General features: G+C 28.1%; 1 protein-coding gene across 1 annotated transcript in view; it reads right to left on the bottom strand.

The window, feature by feature from the left end:
• The window catches only part of LOC113389443, a 338,511-nt gene that overhangs the window by 145,058 nt on the left and 175,858 nt on the right, over nt 1-17,595 (bottom strand). The window contains 9 exon segments of the mRNA XM_026626476.1: nt 6,615-6,718; nt 7,935-8,234; nt 9,302-9,399; nt 10,241-10,432; nt 12,492-12,604; nt 13,167-13,336; nt 13,631-13,827; nt 14,083-14,255; nt 17,081-17,279. Coding sequence (XP_026482261.1) covers nt 6,615-6,718; nt 7,935-8,234; nt 9,302-9,399; nt 10,241-10,432; nt 12,492-12,604; nt 13,167-13,336; nt 13,631-13,827; nt 14,083-14,255; nt 17,081-17,279 — 1,546 coding nt within the window.

The raw sequence follows: 17,595 nt of genomic DNA, 5'->3' as shown, positions 1-17,595 counted from the left end.
AAACACTTATCATGGTTTGACATTTGAAATGCCATCTGCTAAACATGTCAATTCACTTGAAATTTGAATTTAGCTGAAATTGTGAGCCTAGATAATATTAGAATATAATATATAAGAAAAATGTAATGTCTACTTTATTATTGCCGAAAAGCAGCTGAAACGTGCGAGAAATTAAAATAATATAATATACAGTTTATGTTCACAGATCAAATTATAAAATTCAGTTTAATAAATAACGCAATAAGTCTAAAATTGCATATGCATTATTTTTTTAAACTTATGCATGTCGAATTTTGGTTTACTTTACTAAATTATTCATAAATACAAAAAAATATTTCTACTTATTAAAAAAATGATTTAGAATTGTGTTTTATATGCCAAAAATTCATTTGTTTGGCATTGGATATAAAATATTTAGTGAATTGATCGTAGATAGAATAGTGCACATAAAGACAAGATTTTAATAAAATGTACTTTGAAAATTGTAAGTACCAAAAGCAACTAATATATAGTACAAGATTATGAAAATTATAGTCTAAATTATTGAAGCAATTATGTTGTGTGATAAAATCAAGTGTGATATGTTGTTCTTTTACCGCAGATACTATATTATTTTTTCTGAATTTCTTATTCTGCTTATGCTAAAACCATAAATGAATTACAAATGCAGGGCTTCAAATAGGATATTAAAAAGTATAGTATATTATAAAAATTGAAACTTTTGAATTGTAGACGTGGGTACAGGACTACCTCTGTCGGGTCATCTAGTATATATATATATATATATATATATATATATACAAAATATTAATAATTAAGGGAAAATATATCTACCCTAAAGGACGTCCCGTTCACGCTGTCCGATTTCATAGCCTCAAAATTCTCGTCTCTCCACCGTTGACAGTTCACTACCCTCTGCTGTCAAAACAGGACATCACGCACGTTTCACTAATCGATCATTTCTTATGGACACCAAATAAATATAAAATCTCCAGAATCAAAAAACACCACACGAAACAATTTGATACGAGTCCTTTCATAGAATCAAATATCAATTTTCCACGATTTTTTTTATTTTTTTAAGTGTTTGTTTGCACAAATTTTGACACTACACAGAACTAGAAAATATAGTTACATAAAATATTTTGTTGAAGTCTTTTCTAGAGAATAATTCTTAGTGATTTTTTATGTGTTTTTACAGAAATTCCAATACTGCACATAACTTGCAGATAGCTATGTGAGATTATTTATTAAAGTCATTTTTATGTAATATAAATATTTTACAAAATTAGTAAATATATCCATAATTTTACCACGAAACGTAGTATAATATTTAGATTATTTTAATAAATTTATTAATGTTAAATTAATGAAATTATCAATATGGGCAAGTTATCCTCTAAGTAGAAATGTTGCAAGAATTTTTCAATATTAAATACAATACTGAATATTTTCATAGACTTGAAGTAGTATTTGATAAAGATTTAACTTCAAGTACATTTTCATATTCTTGACTAATATTATTTTATTTATTCGAATCATTGGATTATATATTTCTATCAATAAAAAATTTCAAATAGAAACAGAATAGTTTCTTAAAGTTTGAGCGAATAAAAAAATTTAATAATTAGTAATGTGACTGAAAAATCTTTTTTTCAAATCTAAAACTGAATATAGTCAAAATTAGTGAATTAGTGAATTAACTAAAGAATATTAGCATAACTTTGAATCTGTTTATGTAATATATTGAACCTAGTAATCGAATTACTATATTGCTTAAATTTTTCTTTAATATTTACTCAAATTCTAAACGAAAAATTAAATTTATTTCATATTATTAAAATGAATTTAATTCAATTTGAAACAAATTTCCGTTAAACAGGATTTTCAAAAGAAAGTACTATAATTTATTACGCAGAGTTTTCTCTAAAAATAATTAAAAAACATTACCACAATTTCACTGTTCATATATTTTAAAAATTTGTTCACAGAATTTACTCAATAATTATCTTAAAACATTTTTTTTTTACTTGTAGATATTCAAAATATGTTTTAATAACTTATAAATTGATAGAACATTATTCTTTCATTATTTCAAATTTCACTATTTTTATATTGAAAACATGATTAAATATTCAGTTTTAAGAGTTCAAACATATTGTTTCTTAATGCGTTTTTTATACTTTTGGTGTAGGAAATACGTTCTGATATTCAATACTATTATATTTAATACAAGAATTACTACTTTTATACTTTAAAAATAGATTAAGTATTCTGTTTTAAGAACTTAACCAATATTGTTCCTAAATACGTTTTTGTTACTTTTGGTGTAAGAAACATGATTAATATTTTATACTATTATATTCAATATAAAAATTGTACTATATTTATAGTTAAAGGATGATTAAATGTTCCGCGTACAGAATTTAGTATTTATAATTTAATATTGTTTTTAAAAACTTTTTTTACATTGATTAGTTAATATAATATTTTCACTATTTTTATACTGTTACTATTTTATTCTATTTTAATTTTGTTTCATTTTATATTCAAATTTATTGTATTTTTTTGTATTATTTCTTTTTTGCACCTATCAATTTTGCAAATGAGACATTATACTCTTGATTAACAAAAATAAATTATAACAAAACAAAACTATTTTTATAATTCAAAAATGATTGAATTTAGCCAATATTGTTTTTAAAAATATATATTTACATCGAATAGTTAGTTAAGGTACGTTTTAATCAATGAATTGACTAAATTTATAAAAAAAATTACTATTGCATTAAGATTTATTTTAATTACAAAATCTATTTTAATTACAAAAATTATGACCATTTGCATTAAAACAAATCACAAAATTTAACTGAAATTGTTCTTAAATACATTTTTTATTACGGATATTAAGATCACATTGCATTATTTTTTCAGAAGCATAAAATTTACCTGGGATATTACACCATTAATTATAAAAAATGTAAGTAGCACCAAATTTAGAACAATATTTTACAAAAACACTTTTTAGCACTAGCAGGAGTCTATAATATACGTTTAAAAATTACTCAATACTTTATTAAATTTAGACACTTTAGTTATAGTATTTTAAAGTAGTTAAAGTAACACTATGTAGTTGGTCGATTTTGAAGTACGTTTCATTCACAAAAATTAAGGTAAACTAAACTTTGGAAGCTGATAATAATAATAAAAGAATGTCTTGCATATCATTTTATTAACACTGTAAAATTTTTGTGTTTATCCAAATGTTGTCAATTTTAAAGTCAATTTGATATTGATTTACGTTTCGTTCACAAAAATTAAGGTAACCTAAATTTTAGAAGCTAATGATAATAAAATATTGTTTTTCATATCATCTTAATAACACTGCAAACTTCTGTGTTTATCCAAATGTTGTCAATTTTGAAGTCAATTTGATATTGATTTACGTTTCATTCACAAAAATTAAGGTAACCTAAATTTTGGAAGCTAGAATAATAAAATATTGTCTTTCATATCATTTTATTAACACTGCATAAACTTCTGTGTTTATCCAAATGTTATCAATTTTAAAGTCAATTTTATATTGATTTACAAAAAGTAAGATAATTTAAATTTTGGAAGCTAGTAGTAATAAAATATTGTCTTTTACATCATTTTATTAACACTGCAAACTTTTGTGTTTATCTAAATGTTGTCAATTTTAAAGTCAATTTGATATTGATTTACGTTTCATTCACAAAAATTAGGATAACCTGATGATAATAAAATATTTTGTTTGTATCATTTTATCAACACTGCAAACTTTTGTGTTTATCCAAATGTTGGATAAATGTCAATTTCGAAGTCAATCACACACGAATGTTAATGTGACTAGTATTTATTTTCATAACCTCTACGTTTGCGTTCAATTTTACACAAAATTTCAAGTTTGGCAAAATCTAGCAGAAACAAACCACAATTCTTTCACAAAACAGTCATCCACCAAATGTCACAATACCTCACGTACTACAAATCCACTACGAATGTCAAAAAACAATTTTCCTTTTCCATCTCTTTTTCGCCACCAAAACATCACATAATACAACCCCGCGACATAATTCGCGCTCATCCCTCGAAAAGCACAAAATAAACCATCGGGAAATTTTTAATAATTTCACTATCCCAACTATATAATATCTAATTTATCAACTATATTTTATTTTTTTATCACAATTCAACTCCTCAGTTCGATTCTTGTGAATGAATGGAAGCAACGCCCCCGCAACAGTTTGGCATGACAGACAGACGGACAGACACGTTCGGCTGGGCGCGTGTACGCATGGCCGTACGCCATTTGTAGGGCGAGAGTAAGGGATGAAACGAAAATAAAGGAGATCCAGGGAAAACCGGGATAGGGTGGAAAATTGCAGGCGCCATCGAACGGTGGAGACAAGTAAGGGTAAGTGGTGAGGTTGGTGGGTTTGGTGAAGGTTTGTAAATTTGAAGAGTACTAAAAACTATTGTATATTTGCATTATATTATAGGGCGGGTCACAAATGTTCAATTTGACTTTTAGCGATTATACTGTCTAAACCAAATAAACTATATCACAACATATAATACCTATGAAATGAACAATTATCATATCAATATTTAGTAAAATTCCCAGTTAATTCCTAATTATAACTAGTAGTTCATGGCATCGTGCCTTAAGGCAAATTGCTAGAACATTCCGTACCAAAACCTAAATTTTTTTTCAAACTTAAAAAATATTTGATTTTTAAGAATTTTGAAGTTTTTTAAAAATATTGATTTTTTTTAAATAAAAAGATTTTTTTTTACATTTTGTAATATTTTGAACATTTTTAAAAATTTGATGTACATATGTCTAATGATCATTTTTGACCGCCAAATGGCGTTTTTTCATCATCGACGAAAATTTGTATCCGCGCGCACACACACACACATACTAAACATATTGCACTAAAAAGCTTATAATTTGAAATTAACGTGAGACATTTTTTTTAATTTTTTCAAGATATCTAAGATCAATACTATCATCCTTTCTCGATTTGACGTTGAATTCTGAGACACCCTGCATATAAAGCACGTATAACAAAGTAGTCCGGAATGGTCTCCTAAACTACTGAACCAATTTTTTTTTTGGCTCGTGTGCAATTATATCCAGCTTTAACGACAATATTATAAATCTTAGTTTTTGTTTGAAATATTAAAAACTTAGAAATTTTAATTAATGTTGACAAATTAATTTTAAGAAAAAAAAATCAGAAATGATAGTTGTTAGTTTTTATAAACTTTGATATAAATTGAGTTATGATTCACATTTTATTTTCGCAGTGTTTATTAAGATACAAAGTCCAAATGATCATAAATCATAAATGATACCAACCAGAAACAGTTTAACATCAAATAGAAATTATATTTGAATTACTAAGTCATTTAGAAAAAATGTAAATATATTGTAATAAGATATTATAAAACTGTTTGTAGTCGAAATTAATAAATTAAAAAAAAACACAATGCATAAACTTTAAATGTTTTAAAACAACTCGCATATAATTAAAGCAAAGAAAATTAAAGCTTCGAAATTGATTTGAATTATCATTTTTGCTCAACGTGTGCATTTTGATAAACCTCAATTTAGAGTCAAAAAATTACACCGGTAGTTATAAATTTAAAAAAAAATTTGATAGTTTTGTAAATCTAATATATATACTCTATGAAACTCTATTTCAATTCTCAGTCATAGGAACAATGATAATAAAAATATTTGAATAATAAACAATAATTTAACAAATTTTAAATCATGATATGCTGCTTGATTTCACAAAATTATAATTTAATAATGTTGAAAATCAATTTAGGAAATAATTGTATGAACTTTTTTGTTAACTGTCAACATTCACAACCATTCAATACAAGTTTACTAAACCGCCTTTTCAAAATGTTAGGTTCAGGCAGGTTCTTTACGATATATATATATATATATATATATATATATATATATACATACATATTTCTTCTTAACGTGTGGGAAGTCAAGGAATTCATCCTCAACGCCTACATAGACTTCATAAACTTATATTAAATTTGAAGAAGGGTTTAGACTTATACGATTCGATCCAACAAAATAACATTTCTCATTATTTTTTTGATCTAGTTTTATGATTTCATCAACAAGTTTGCCATATAGTTTCCTCCCACATAGTTAAAAAATGCTAATTAATTTCAATTAAACTTTTTCAGTTTTTTACAGACTTTCTTAAGAAAGATACTTTAAAATATTTATTTGTCTCTATTATTTTGAACAAATATTCGTTTTGCGAATATTATTGCTGACTCACTATCAGACCAAGTTCTTTTTTCTGTTGGAAATTATAAAATAATTAAAATAATTGGAACAAGAAAAAATACATCACATAAAAATATTAAATTTACTGATGACCTTTAGAGAAACGATAACTGGTTTTGCAACGACCAGTTTAAAACCGAATAATCCACATTTCTTAAAAATTGACCAAGTATATGTGTTCATAATGTCTTAATTTAATCACAAATATAAAATATGTACCGGAAAAAATATTTATTACCGTGCAAAATCAAAATTCACTCACCGGTTTGTGTACTCGAATCAAAAAATGTAGATGTGGTTTCCACAGTCATTGTTTCAAAAGTACCATCTGTTATTTGGGCACAAGAATCTCTTCGGCCACGATATCTGTAATAATAAGAAAGAGATAAAATTTATATCTACTTAAATATAATTTAGATTAATTTATTTACTTAAAATTTTTTTAGATATATGCGATTAAAATTTATTAGATTTTTCGTATTTTTTTGCAACTTTCAGCAAAAATTTGCTAACAAATTTTGAAATAACTGCAAACATGTTTGCAGATCATCTAGGAGCAATAAGAAGTAAATAGGTTTGCAAATTACAGATGAAAAATATAAGAATGTGCTCAATATCAAAGAAAAATTTCTGCAGAAATCTAGTACACACATGCCATTTAAGGCTTAAGGGGCACGACTAGTGTAAACGCCTAAAAAAATGTGATTTTTGAGAATTTATATTAAAAAACTACGTTATCAATCATTTCAAAATTTTAGGAATATATTTACACATGTTTTGAGAATACATAGTAAAATGTTTGAAGAAAAAAATTTAATATTTTTAAACTTATCGTCGATCTTCAACGGCGCGACAAAAAGAAGGCCCTTCACTGCTGCAGTGATTCCGGCCTTCTACGTGGATAAAATTAAAGTAAAAAATTCTTGTTAAACTACATAATATTGTCTGTAAAATGAACTACGATAAAGAAAACAAATCAAAAATTGACAAAATGACGGCATTTTTAAAAAATAAGTCGAATTTTACCAGAAAATTTGGTCTGCCAAAATTCGATTTTTGATCCGATCAAAAAATCGATAGTTCATTTTATGGAGTACTATATATAGAACATGTAAAAAAAAATTTGATAGTGATCGGATCATTTGTTTTTGAGTAATCGCTGCAGCAAATTCGAAAAATGCTGTTTCGAGAAAAACGCGTTAAAATTAAATGATTGTTATATTATATACAATATATACTCTTTAAATAACTGAAAAACTATTTAAGATAACGATTTAAAATTTTGGTATGTTATTTTTAAAGGTATAATCCATCGAAATATGAAAAAATTGAAAATTCGATTTTTTGAAAACTTCACACTAGTTGTGCCCCTTAAAAAACCAGGAAACGACAGAAATTATAACATTTTAATTGTCAATCAAAAAAACTTCTAAATCGAAGATTTTGTCGCAGTCTAATCTTCTCCAATTTTATCCATCAGACTTTCAATTTTGACTTCAAATTCATGCTCAACGCAAAAACGCAGCCTTTAAACTTTGCAAAAAAATCTCATCCATATATCTACAAAATTATTTTTTTTTACCTCGATGTATCATCACTCTGCGAGCTCTGCCTCCTAAAATTCCTACACCTGATCATCTCCTCAGTAGTCGACTGCCTTCTGAATCCTCTAGCTATCAGTATTTCTTCGGTAGTCGATTGTCTCCTGATAGCAGGACGAGATCCTGGTGGTGCGTCCACCAGGGGACCACCACTCAAAATTGTGGTGCCTCCACCACCTGCAGGACTCGGATCTCGGGAAGAGGCGCAGCTGCTGGAGTCTGGACTGCGTTGGTGGTGGTGGTGGTTGGATAAACCGCCTGTTACTGCTGTACTACTTTGCCTAGAAAAATAAAATATTTTAAGTTATTAAGTAGTTTAAAATTATGTAGTAATTTATGGTAATAATAGTCACATTTATTGTTGAATGTTGGAGAAAAATATAGAAGGTAAAGTTGACTGATCTAGTTATAATGGAGAAGTATTACATTTATAAAAATAAGAGAGAACTAATACTGGATGTTATTGTGAAAAGCAATGGAAACTGCTTCTTGCAAGAGTTTATCTAAGAAAAATAAAAAAAACTGGATTGTCTAGGATGAACCAAAATGCAGCTGCTGAAGTATTTACTTGAATAAAGAAATGAGGAATAGAAAGTCTATCATCCATTATTTGGTATTAGATTTTTTTAAGCCTCGTAAAGAGTGAGAACCAATGAAAACTGCCTTTTGCTAGACTTCATTCAAGAAAAATAAAAAAAGTGGGACGACTAGGATGATCATAAACGGTGCTACTGAAGGACTTTTTTGATAAGAAAAATGAGGAATAGAAAACCTATTTTGCAATATCTGGAACTAAATTTGTTTAAGACTCGTGAATTGTGAGAAGCAATCGAAACTGCCTTTTGCAAGACTTCATCTAAGAAAAATAAAAAAGCTGAATGGTCTAGGATTAACCAAAATGCAGCTGCTGAAGTATTCACTTAAGGAGAGAAATGAGGAATAAAATGCGTACTATGTCCATTATTTAGTATTATTTTTTTTAGACTCGTAAATTTTGTTAAATCCATTATTGCGATGTACCATTCGTACCGACATATAAATATCACAATACCAGAATAACAAAAAAATGTGTGAAAATAGATCATATATTGTGAGAGAAAAATAGTGATATTTAAAAATGAATATTGTAGAGAGTGTAATTAAAGACAATAAACGAGTAATTAGAGATGAGGTGTGTTAATAGAAGTATTCCCTGTTCCAAAAGTGAGATTCTCCTGATACTGATGAATTTGATATTCTGCTGATTAAATTGAAAATCGATGTGGTAATTTTGTATAGGTAATTATTAAAACTAGCAAATGGATGAGATTTGTATTTTTCTCAATAAAGTTTGGTAAATTAAAATTACCTTCTCAGTCGTCTACTATGTCTTCTGGAAGATCCAGGCAAATCCATTTCTCGATCTGGACTCAATCGTGAAGCTCGAGAATCTCGACGTGATCGTGCCTGAAAAATAAATAAAAAATAGTAAAACAATTTTAAAGATAAAATATATAAACAAAATAATTTTTTTTGAATAAATTATTAAAATTATGTAAATATTCCTACATATAATAATTTAAAGATCAGTCATTTAAAGTTAGTCAAAATAATTAGTCAGAAGCAATTTGGTAACCCAGCAAAAATGACAATTTGTGGCTTGTATAATTTAATTTTCATCTAAAAGATTTGTTTTTCAGTTCGTCAGTTAGATGGAATGAAACTAGATAGAATTTACTACAATTCTATACTAACAGTTGTATACACTCCGATATAAAAGTTTTGAATAAAACGACTTTAAATTTGATATTACACTATTCAGCAATAAATAGAAAATTGGGGACATTTGGTTTTTGTCAAATAACTCACAAAACTTAGACTTAGAATTACTTTAAAAAGCAAAGTAGTCATATATTTTTGAATTTTCATTGCAAGTTCTTAAGCAAATGCTGCTAATGAACTGCCGATAAATAAAATTTGATATAACAATTTTTGTAAAGTATCAATTTTCCTCAGTATACCTATTTGTCCTATTCTCTTTTTTAAATTATTTTAAAAATTCTTTTTCAGGTTAATAATCATCATAATTTTCATACTTTGTTATCTATTTGAAACTGCTCTTATTTATTTACAATTCCCCTGTTGTTTTTCGTCGGAAGTTAACTTTTGAAGACAATTTTGATTATGAAACATTTTATTATGATACTTTGAACCAAGTAACACATTATTATTAGAAGTGTTTTTTTTTAAATTATTGTCAGGTTTAATTTCGTCTAAAAAAAATTTTACTTAGAATTTTTACCGTAACTCCAGCACTGTCCGGACTCAAACTATCCCTCCTGGGCGTATGTTTTCTTTCGCCTGTATCGTCTTCGCAACTCAAATTGTTTATGTTTATGTTGTTATTGTTGATGTTGTTTTCTGGGGAATTAGAACCACGTCTGCTGGCACCGCCAGTCCAAACACCTGGAGGTAAGCAACTTTCATCGTAAGCAGTGGCCTGCAATAATGTAAACAAGGTGAAGATTAGACTGAGGTCAAGTTATTTGAGGGATTCGTATAATTATGTAATACTAAACTAATTATATTATATATTATATAATGAAACTGAGTAGTAGAAGTTGTTGATTTGAGATAGAATAGAAGTAGAAGTTAGAAGAAGTAGCAAGATCAGAAAAAAAGAAGAATGAAGAAGTTAATTATAAAGAAATTTGGATGTGTGGTGGTGTAGTATATAAAAGTATATAAAATAAAGTATATGATATAGTAAAAGATAGTACATGGTATTATAAAAATGGTATTAAAATATGAAGAGAAATGCTCCAATAATCAAATCTACCATTGTGCCAAGTTTCATCAAAATCCGAGGAGAACAACACATGGGTTCTCCTTATAAGTATATTTGTAATTTTCGAAAATAAAAAAAAAATTATATTTTTTATGAATAAGATGTGAATTCAATCACACTCATGTAGATATGACCGTCATTTTCGAGTATAAAAAATAATTTATATTTGATATGTACTATCTAATCATAGGATTCGGGTAACATCATTCAGCTTATGATCAGTCAAAAAGAGTAAAATATACGTAAAATTAAAAAAATACATAAATTAAGTAAAACAAAACACGGATTTAAAATTGAAAATATGAAGCAACTAGGCGTAGAGATCATAGGTGTAGATATTTTGAATAGAAGTTGCTTCAAATTCCCTATATGTTTATATAACAAACTTAATCAACACAAAAACAATATTTTAATTTTTGACAAATTAAAACAAGTAGGTATACCGAGTCAAAGTACGACCTCATAATTAGAGAAAGTATGACAGGTTATTTAATTTTGCACAATTTTGACCTAGAAGACCCAAAAAAACTAACCCTTTAGATTTAGCAAATAACATTATGTAAAATTATCATTACTGTTCTGTAATTTTATCTCATTCATTTTCAAACCTAAAATGACTACCAACGGAAAGCATAAAAAATCTTACATTTGTAACCAAAATTATTGAATGTTTCACTAACTAGGCAAACTGTTATTTTGAATGAAAATATAAAATTACTTGTAATATATAAGAATACTTGTTTATATACTTTATTGTATACATACAAAATATCATTAAAATCGAGGAATTAACTAATGAGACAAAAAATATCCCGAACGTTCTTCACAATTTACATAGATTACAATATCTTTCGATCAGTTTCTGAATTTCTTGAATCTGGAATTTTGGCTGAAACGTGTACGAAAAATTACGCACTAAAGAAATAGTTTGGCCGGTCTTGGCGCAAAACTAATCAACGTAACTTCTTATCAAACGGCTTTTAAATTTTTGCAATCGGTTCATTCTGAGAACAAAATTGGACAAAAAGTCAAATATAATCTTTTAAAGAGTCACACACACATACACACACACACACACACACACACATACAAACTTTTGTCAATTTCGATGTCGAACGACACGGAACGACTTCAAAGGCCAAGGTAACAAAATGAACATACTGGATTTTCTACCAAAATCAAAAATTTATCCCTCGAGAAGTTAAAAATGAAATATTTTTAATAAATCGGACTACATGATCATTAACATTATTTCATAGTTGTTGACACACACACATTAGTTCTTTAGTACTTAATTCCTAAAATACTAAATATATATACTTAAAACTAAGCAAATAAATAATAATGTTGAAAGTGATTACTAATATATTATAGAAATTCAACAATTTAAGATTTTTAAATAACAAATATTTTAGAAGTTGTGTTTAGTTAATTGAATAAAAATCTCATACTCTTGAGTCTTGATGAATATTTTACAATTTAATAAATTGATAAAAAAAAATTAAATAAACTTCAATTTAATTTCTTAGTTTCTTATAGTGTATAATCAGTTACAAATATTTGGATAAAATTTACAAATAAAATGCACTCAAGTTCTTGATTGTCAATAGTTTTTCATAATTGTACAGGTTTTCTCAATTTCCATTTTATTTATTTAAAAATAATATCTGGCGCAAATTTCAAGAATAATATATTTAAAAAAAACTGGTACCTGTCTTTGAAGCCTCTGCATTCTAGCAGGTCTATCTGGAGAAACCCTGGATTCTCTTCTTGAAGAATTTGCAGTTCTAGGTCCATCACATTGAGTTGTAGAATCACGACGACCTTAATAATAAAAATACCATTTTTTATTTACTAACATAGCTTAAAACTTAATTAAGTATTAACCTAAGAAACTATCTTAAAAAAAACCCTATTTGAAACTTGCTGAATAATTAATTTACGTCAACTTACTGATTGAAAAGTAACAGTGCTAGGTATGCATTGAATTTTAATAAATATATTTATGAACCGATTCTGCTGCTCAACAGACTAATGTTATGGCAAGGCTATGTTATGATAAAATTTTCCATACTAATTATTGACAACAGACATGTGGTTGTTCTGCAGTCATGTGTTTTTCTCTGGTTGTCAGATAAAAAACCTAACATAGAAACCGCACAAATGTCAAAAAAACGATGTTAGGTAACAGGGTATTTTTGACCCAGCTTCATAACACATGAGTGACGTAGCAGTTTATGTGCAAAACACCTGAATGCATAGTGAATACATGACATTTTGACAGTATTCAGTATGATTCAGTGGAACATGGACCGTAACATGGCCTTGCCATAACATTTGTCATATAGCAGAATCGGTCCCGAAGTATGGTTTTTAGAAATATTACCTGTAGTTCCAACACTTGGAGGTGCAGTTGGCGATGTAGATGGCGGCGTAACACTGCTCATAACAATAGTAGGAGGCGGCAGGGCCGAACCAGAAGGTGCTCCATCCGGAGGCCCTAAAGAATCACTTGCAGTCGTGGCAGTCGACGAGGTGGACGGACGCTGTTCTTGTCTAGAAACAGAACAAAATTACTTGTTGAATCAACTACTTATCAAAAATATATCTATAAAGAAATCAGGTTATTGTGCCACTTATATTTTTGGTTGAATTGATTATTACATATCTGTATAAAGCATTATTAGAACAATAATAATCATGAAATACCACAAAATAATTTAAGAACTTTGTCTAGCACTGCAGTTCATAATAGTACTCGTAATGCAAGACAACATAACTTATTATTATTGTCTTTAAATATGAAGTATATCTGTTAACTAATTAAATATGCAATAATCACTTTTTTACCTAAAATTTGGCGGTACATCCAAAGCAGCTCTCGAGTCCCTTCTTTTTCTTCTGGCAGACACAACTCTTGGAGGTGGTGGCCCTTGAGGTCCTTGTGGCACTTGTGCAAAAGTAGGACCCAAAGGAGGAGTCTCTCGGTCTTTGCTACCACCAAGGCCACTGCCAGTCATTGAACCAACACCTGATGTACTAGTATCCTAATAAAAAAAATATAACATTAGCAATCATAAAAAATAGACTAGTTTTATTCAACTGGTGAAAATGTAAACAGTAATCTATGAATCTTAGAATTCATACGTCAGATTTCTTATACTAGTTTAATTTTACACTTTGTTTTGTATATCCTTGTTTTGAATATATATTAATAGAACAAACACTGTCCAAACTAGAAAATATGTAGTAATATTTTGAATTGTATTTTGTTAACATAAACAATTATAATATCATATTACCTTATCGTCATCTCCAGATTTTCCCCTGGACCACAACCTGGCTAAATCTGACTTAAAATCAGAAGCTCTGGAGTCCCTTCGAGAACGAGAGGTCAAAGATTTGATACCAGAGTCGGCACTAGATTCCCTTCGTTTTGGAGGCGCACGATTTATGGTTTGTTGACGTTGAACACCTCTGTAAACATAATAATTATTAATAATTTAGGTTAATATTATTGACTATATTATTACTGTCTTTTAATACTGATCTAACATTTAATTTAATTTCAATTAATGTTATTTTTGTTACTTATGCTGTATGTCTCTGTTTCACAATATTCTCAAGTTTTCAAGATTTACTCTTATCATTTTATTTTGTTTTAACACTGTTTCGTTTTATATTTATTTTTATTAGATTATTTTTATTGGATCATTTTTATGTATCTTACAATTTTATAAATAAAACATTGAAGTTGACTGTAGGCCAAAAAAAAATTATAACAAAAAAAATTTGTTTTAAGTTTGGTTTCATGGTTAGCATGAGCAAACAGATAAAAAAGTTACAATAAAAATCAGCTCACATACAAACATATTTTTTTCCAATTTGAGTCCAAGCGATTCAGAATGACTTAAAACCTCCAGTTAACAAGTTTGGTAAAAACATAATTTTTAGCTTCGGGTTGAAGTGGGTGTGTTTGTACCTAAATATCTAAGTGAGTAAGTTAGTATCTAAGATCTCAGTGAGTGAGTTAATATCTAAGTATCTAAGTGAGTGAGTTAATATCTAAGTATCTAAGTGAGTGAGTTAGTATTTAAGTATCTAAGTGAGTAACTAAGTATCTAAGTGAGTAACTAAGTATCTAAGTGAGTGAGTAAGTGCCTAAGTAATTAAGTAAATATTTAAGTAAGTATGTAAGTACCTAAGTGGGTAAGTAAGTGCCTAAGTAATTAGGTAAATATTTAAAGTAAGTATCTAAACATCTAAATAAATAAGTAAGTACAGTTAGTAAGTACTTACTAGTACCTAAGTGAATAAGTAAGTACCTAATCGAGTAAGTAAGCGCCTAACTAAGTAAATAAATATGTAAGTAAGTAAGTACCTAAGTGAGTAAGTGCCTAAGTAAGTAAGTAAGTACCTAAGTGAGTAAGAAAGCATCTAAGTGAGAAAGTAAGCATCTAAGTGAGAAAGTAAGCATCTAATTGAGTAAGTCAGCATCTAAGTCAGTAAGTCAGCATCTAAGTAAATTAGTAAGCATCTAAGTGAGTAAGTAAGTATCGAAGTAAATAAGTAAGCATTTACGTGTGTAAGTAAGTGCCTAAGTAAGTAAGTAAGTACCTAAGTGAGTAAGAAAGCTTCTAAGTGAGAAAGTAAATACCTAAGTGAGTAAGAAAGTATCCAAGTGAGTAAGTCAGCATCTAAGTGAGCAAGTCAGCATCTAAGTAAATTAGTAAGCATCTAAGTGAGTAAGTAAGTATCGAAGTAAATAAGTAAGCATTTACGTGTGTAAGTAAGTGCCTAAGTAAGTAAGTAAGTACCTAAGTGAGTAAGAAAGCTTCTAAGTGAGAAAGTAAATACCTAAGTGAGTAAGAAAGTATCCAAGTGAGTAAGTCAGCATCTAAGTGAGCAAGTCAGCATCTAAGTAAATTAGTAAGCATCTAAGTGAGTAAGTAAGTATCTAAGTAAACAAGCAAGCATTTACGTGTGTAAGTAAGTACCTAAATAAGCAAGTAAGTACCTAAATGAGTAAGTAAGCATCTGAGTAAGTAAATAAGTACCTAAGTGAGTAGGTAAGTACCTAAGTATGTATGTAAGTAAGTAATTATCTAAGTAGGTGAGTTATTATCTAAGCAGGTAAGTTATTATCTATGGAAGTAAATAAGTATCTAAGCGAGTAAGTAATTATATAAGCAAGTAAGTATATAAACAAGTAAGTAAGTATTTAAGCATGTAAGTAACTAAGTATTTAAATAAGTATCTAAGTGAGTAAGTAAGCATCTTAGTGAGTAAATATAAATATCTATGTAAACAAATAAGTAACTAAGTACAATTATATATTGTACATAGATAAGTAATTTTAAAGTAAGTGAAACTATATAGATGATTAAGTAATTTTAAAATAAAAAAGACTTCTAAAATTTTTATTAATCAGTAAAATGTTTTTTATTTATTTTGCAATTAATCAATATTTCGGGAATATAGCATATCTATGCTTTGAAGATATTAATATTAAAAAATTATTATACATTTACACAATTAGTTAGTAGTAAATATTAAAAAAATTAGAAACTCACTTTCAAGCTTACCTAGTAACAATTTTATAAATGAAACACCAAAAAATTACCTAAAGAACTGTGTTTGTAAATTAAAAACATAATGTTAATATATTTACACCCTGTTGCCACTGGATTATTTGCAGACAAATTTGCAGATTATTTGTATCTAAAATTCTAAAATTGATGTTCAATAAAATTATTACAGAGTTGTTAAGAAAAAGTGTATCCAATTATTCATGTTTAACATTGATTATTAACTCAATTATTATTGAATTGGTAAATATTGATTTCTAGTTAAACCTCCTAATTATCGGAACCAAATTTAATCAAAATATTATTAATAGCGTATCAAATCACAATCAATAAATTAAAATAAGTAAAATTAAATAAAGAATATTTATAAAATAGCTCTCTACAAAATGATCCTGTTTGTAAGTTACTTCTGAGAAGGATTCATACCAAAGATGGAAACATGGTTACAGATATATGTTGCGCAGATCATTTAAGAAGAAAAGGGCCAGAAAACGGCAAAAATTATAATATGATTTTAATTATCATACAAAAAATGAGTAGAGCAGAAATTTTGCATTTTTTTTATATTTTTCTCAATTTTTGCAGTTAGACCGCAAATTTTGATCTTAGAATTCAGTCCAGCGCTAAGAACACATATGTCGCACAGCACAGACAACTTTTTGACCAGTGCAATTATTTAGTAAAAAATTTAATTACCTGCTTCCAGCGACACTCTGCTGCCTTCCCCAAGGTAAACTCCTAGCCAGATCAGCCAATGTTTCTCTTCGACATAGAGGCGCCTTCGTGCTCCCATGTCTGCTGGGACCTGACCATTCGCGCAGGATGTCGGTCAGCTGCGCCAAACTGCTGCGGCGTCTTCGGCCGCCGGAGGTGCCTGTACCGACGGCACGCGGAGGCGATGTTTCACGCACCTGGAAAATAATTGACAAATGTGGAAAAAAATATTACACTTAGTTTTATGGATTACTAAAAACACAATCCAATTATTTGCATTAAATTATATCAAATTAATAATTTTTTGTACTTTTTTTTCATTTTTTCAAATCAGACAAAGATATATTTTTACTACAGTAAAATAATATTGATTGATAGCATTCTAGGCATATCCTCGAATAACATTTATCATTTGGCCAATTTTATTGTAGTAAAATAAGTTAACTCTCTGTGGACCGAATTTATGTTTTACATAATTAAATATTCAGTAATTATAAGCCTACATATGTATGC

Source organism: Ctenocephalides felis, unplaced genomic scaffold (genome assembly GCF_003426905.1).
Source record: "Ctenocephalides felis isolate EL2017-DRISC unplaced genomic scaffold, ASM342690v1 CF-g0.4_SCAFFOLD_03573, whole genome shotgun sequence".
Taxonomy (NCBI): Eukaryota; Metazoa; Arthropoda; class Insecta; order Siphonaptera; family Pulicidae; genus Ctenocephalides; species Ctenocephalides felis.
The sequence above is the reverse complement of the archived record's forward strand: the minus strand, read 5'-3'. Positions and strand labels throughout refer to the sequence as shown.